The 5,261-nt window shown below is 44.8% G+C and overlaps 1 protein-coding gene across 1 annotated transcript; it reads left to right on the forward strand.

Moving 5' to 3' along the window:
- Positions 1–775: 775 nt before the first annotated feature.
- LOC116904326 (ubiquitin-40S ribosomal protein S27a-like) lies at positions 776–1,315 on the forward strand. The gene has a single exon (XM_032907234.1). It carries the CDS (start codon positions 818–820, stop codon positions 1,313–1,315), a length of 498 nt encoding a protein of 165 aa, XP_032763125.1. The 5' UTR covers positions 776–817.
- Positions 1,316–5,261: the final 3,946 nt, after the last annotated feature.

Raw genomic sequence — 5,261 nt, forward strand, 5'->3', positions numbered from 1 at the left:
TCACTAGGATTGAAATGATACCTAAAGCAGAATGGAGGAGTGCCTTCCAACAGAAGAAAGGATTGTCTGTGTTGGTCAAAAGTGCTACAACTTGGTCTGGCAAGATAGATCAGTGGACAAAGGCACTTACCGCCATGCCTGATGACCCGAGTTTGAACTTCAGGACCCACATGATGGAAGGAGAGAACTGACTCCTGGAAACTGTCCTCTGACCTCCACAAGCTTGCGGTGGCACACACACTCTCCACTAAACAAACAAACACAAACAAACAAACAAACAAACATTTTAAGGAGCCTTGTGGGGTGGTGACTCCTGCCCTTAATTCCAGCACTCAAGAGTCTGAAGAAGGAAGATTGGTGATTTAAGACTGGCCTGTGTTATACAAATTGAGTACAAGGTCAGTCTGGGCAACTTAGTAGAGCTGGAACTCAGAAGAGTCACTGAGAACTGTTAGGTGCCTGGTGTAGGCACTGGGGACTCTCTTCTAGAAGAACAGGAAGTGCTCCTGACACCTCTTCAGTTTTGTGGTGGTTTGAATATGCTAGGCCCAGGGAGTGGCACTGTTAGGAGTAGGTGTGACCTAGTTGGAGGAAGTGTGTCACTGTGGGAGTGAGCTTTCAAACCTTCCTCCTAACCACTTGGGAGCCAGTCTTCTAGCATCAGATGAAGATGTAGAACTCTCAGCACCATGCTTGCCTGGATGCTGTCATGCTCCCACCTTGATATTGGACTGAACCTCTGAACCTGGAAGCCAGCCCAACTAAATGTTGTCCTTATAAGCATTGCACTGGGGCTCTTCCTTTCTGATCCGCCATCATGAGTGGAGCCGCCACCACAATGCAGATTTTTGTGAAGGCCCTTACACGGAAGACCATCACGCTCGAGGCTGAACCCTCAGACACTATAGGAAATGTAAAAGCCAAGATCCAGGATGAGCAAGGAATTTCTCCTGCTCAGCACAGGTTGACATTCGCTGGTAAGCAGCTGGAAGATGGCCGTACTTTGTCTGACTACAACATTCAAAAGGAGTCTCGTCTTGTGTTGAGACTTTGTGGTGGTGCTAAAAAAGGGAAGAAGTCTTACACCACCCCCAAGAAGAATAAGCATGAGAGGAGGAAGGTTAAATTGGCTGTGCTGAAACACCATAAGGTGGATGAAAATGGCAAAATCAGCCGACTTCGTCGAGGACATCCTTCTGATGAATGTGGTGTTGGAGTTTTCATGGGTAGCCATTTTGACAGGCATCACTGTGGCAAGTGTTGTCTGACTTACTGCTTCAACAAACCAGAGGACAAGGAGTTGTGTATGAGTTAATAAAAAAAGGAGGAACTGGAAAAAAAGAGTTGCTTTGGTCATGGTGTCTGTTCACAGCAGTAAAACCCTAAGACAAGCCCCAAACTTTATTTTTGAAATTACATCATCAGCAACAGCATTTTTAAAAAAGATTTATTTATCTCATGCATATGAGTACACCATGACTGTCTTCAGACACACCGGAAGAGAGCATCAGATCCATTATAGATGGTTGTGAGCCACCGTGTGGTTGCTGGAAATTGAACTCAGGACCTCTGGAAGAGCAGTCAGTGCTCTTAACCATGGAGCCATCTCTCAGCAACAAGCATTTTATTTTATTTTTTTATTTGAGGGTCATTTATTTTATTTTTTTACTACAGATTAATATTCTTTGATGTATAAAAATAATAAATATTATTTTTCCCTGTTGATAAAGCAGCTTACAAGGAAACATATAAAGGAGGATACCATTTCTCATTGTTCGTAATCAAAGTACCCTTTGTGAACGTCTGAAGATGCCATAATGTGCTAATTTGAATGAGAACACTCCCCTATAGTTACACAGTGAGTGGCACTCTCAGGAGGTATGGCCTAGCAGCAAGCATTTTAAGACAAGAACTCACGTAGCTCAGGGTGACCTCTGGCTCTCTATGTACCTAAGGATGGTCTTGGGCTCCTGTTCCTTCTGTCTTTACTTCCTGAGTACGGGGATTTTCAGTATGCACCACCTTGCATAGCAGATTTTTGAGACTTTAAAACTATTTTTATATATTTGAAATTTCTGGACTGGAAAATAGGAGAGCTTGATTTTTGTAACTGGTGCCTGGTGGTAGAATTTAAATTAACCAAAAGACCAGCCAGATGGCTCAGAGGCAGGAAGTATTGTGCAATCCTGATGAGCTGAGCTTGAAGCCCCGAATCCACAGGAAGAGGGGAGAACTGACTCCTAAACTTGCTCTAACTTCCACATGTGAACTGTGCCACACACACACACACACACACGCACACGCACACACACCACACACACACACACACACTCACACACACACACACACACACACACACACACTCACACTCACACACACACACACACACACACACACTCACACACTCACACACACACACACACACTCACACACTCACACACACACACACACACACACACTCACACACTCACACACTCACACCCGCATGCACACACACCTGCTTTCACACAAATCATGTACATGTAATAAAAATAAACAGTGAAATAAAATTAACTAAAAAAGGTGACCAAAAACATATTTTGTGCATATTATCTAGCACAGGCTAGACTTAAGGTATAGGGCACAGAAACAGCTATGAGGACACATTTTACTCTAGAATAACAATTCAGTATATGGATCTCAGTAATACTTAATTCAGAGTAAGAAATTGAATAGCATAATGAAATGGGAAATAAATACCCAGCTGAAAATAGATGTTTAAAAGAGGGAAATGGTCATTTTTGGTTCCAAGAACAGGTGCAATGGGCTGAACTCTGCTCCCAGATACAATCGATTAAACAGCTCCATAATTCAGTTGGTTGTAGGCCAAAGATGAAAAACACAAAGAACACATGTTGCCTCCAATCAAGACAGACATTACTAATCTATTTCTGCTTCTTAGATTGACTTCTTTGCACAGATAAAAAAGATGATTTTTTTTTTCCATGAGAAGATAGGTTTTGGAGCCCTTGTCCTTATGCAAGGTCAAGGTCCTTTATCACGTCTCTCTGCAATCCATTCTAGAATGTGAATGAGGAAATGAAGGGACAGTTGGATGGTGTGATGTGACCTTTCCTGGGGAGACGTGAACGATGTCTATTCATCCTAAGTAGGGCACTAATGACCGACCAGGGAAATAAATGATTCCACCCAAGTCTAGCTTAGTGACCTAGTGAGTTCACTGGGATTACTTACAGGAGCAAGGCTGACTTGAAGGCAGATACAGCACTTAAAGCCCACCCCATCATAGATGGCAACTCATGAAAGTGGCACCCCTCGAGCTCCTTGAGCAATTAGCAGGCACTTCCACAGAAGTTTCCTCTTCCTCAGAAATTGTTAATTGCTTCACTAACTTAGGGGAGGGACTGTGAGTCTTGTGCTTGCTGAGTTTCACAGCATTGAACATTTCATTAGCTTCCCAAGCCTTAGGAGCCATAAAACCTCAGCTTTTCTTCTCTAAACAAACCTAATATGCCAACAGAGTCTAAGTTCTCTCCCTGCCCTGGTCAAAGAAGCCAACTGGAGAGCTCTGTATTTAGACAAGGACAGAGGAAGACGAGCTTCCCGGTGACATTCAAAGCACAGAACAAAGCACTCAACACTCAGGAGGCGAAGGCAGCATTGCCATACGTTCAAGACCAGCCTGGGTTAGATAGTGAGTTCCAGGTCAGCTGGACCAGTGAGAGAGCAGCCTGGGTTAGATAGTGAGTTCCAGGTCAGCTAGACCAGTGAAATCATCTCAAGAAAATACGAACAAGGGACTGGTGAGATGACTCAGTGATTAAAATCACGTGTTCCTGCAGAAGACCTGGATTAGGTTTTCAACATCCATGTGATATTTCACAGCCACCTGTACCTCCACAGTGCCAAGGGATCTACAGCTCTCTTCTGAGTTCCTTGAGCACCAGGCTTACACCACAGTTCACATATTTACATGCAGGCAAAAACACTCATATGCATAAAGCAAAATAGATAAAGATGGTAACATAACAAACCAACAACAAAAGCAAACAAGCCAATGAAAAGAAACAAAGTGGAAGGAGGTGTAGGTACGTTAAGGCAAGACATCTTCTGGCCAGGTTCTGAACCTCATGTGGGGAAGGAGGCACGGAGGGCAGAGCAGTAGGTAGCAGGGACTTCCCCTGAAGTGTAAGTGAAATCAGTATCTGACTTATAAAGCTGGGGCTTCCTAAAGCTAGCAGAAAAACCAACAAGTCAGACAGCCAACAAGTATTGTCCAAGCCTACAGTGTCCCTCATGGAAACGAGCATCTTAACCCTTCCCGTGGCTTTACCTCCTCCTGACCACTCACCCGTCATGCACAGCTGCACAGGAGTTGCCTCTATAACATGAGAGCCCTGCTAATGGCCAGTCCCCAGCTGGCTGGGAGACAGCCTTCCCCAACACAAGGGGCCTGAAGTAACCTTGTAGAGGTTTTGTCAAGTGAGTTAGTGTGGCCAAGCAAGCACACAAAACTAGAGCGAGGGGAAACAAACTCTTGACTCATCTCCAGTCTGCTTCGTTCCGGCCCTTGACTCTGACTTTGCGACACAGAGATGGGTCCTGAGATGACCTGAAAAGGGAGGCTAAGCAGAGGGCATGGCTAGATCTTAGCCTGACACTACCATGTTTTTCTAGAAGGTGAAGAGTTGTCTGAGGCAGGAATTCATGAAACCAAAGAATAGGCCTGCACGTGTCCTTTGTGGGTGGTGCTCAGCTCACAAAGAGAACAAAAGACACAGCGGGGTGGAAGCCAGAGAGGCATGTGGTTGCTTGGGGACTCTGTGTAGGAAATGAGTCACCTGTCAGGTTGCAGAAGAAAGGGAACACCACCTCGCAGGTGTGGGTCTTCTTGCCTGGGTGGGTCATTTTCCCACCTCCCTCCCCTTCCCATTCCTCTCTGCCTCCTGTGTCCTTAGTTCCCTTTCTACTCCCCACACCATCTCTTGTCTATCCCCAAACTTCTAGGGCCACATTATCCAGAATGGCTTCCTCTTAGCCTCCCTGGATCTATACAAGAAAATGTATACATGTTCTTGCCTTTAGTCCTTGCAGCGATAAGAAGATACCTCAGGGAACTAACCACTATTTCCTCTCAGGAGGCTCCAGGACAAGATAAAAAATGTGAAGCCATAGACTTTGTTTATTAATTTATTCATTTGTCATTGTCATTATTTTGTGGCCCAGGCTGGCCTCGAACGTCTCATACAGCCTAGGACGAC

Source organism: Rattus rattus, chromosome 6 (genome assembly GCF_011064425.1).
Source record: "Rattus rattus isolate New Zealand chromosome 6, Rrattus_CSIRO_v1, whole genome shotgun sequence".
Classification (NCBI taxonomy): domain Eukaryota; kingdom Metazoa; phylum Chordata; class Mammalia; order Rodentia; family Muridae; genus Rattus; species Rattus rattus.

Coding starts and splice junctions, on each gene's coding strand:
- LOC116904326 (XM_032907234.1), top strand. CDS start 818: ATGAGTGGAGCCGCCACCACAATGCAGATTTTTGTGAAGGCCCTTACA.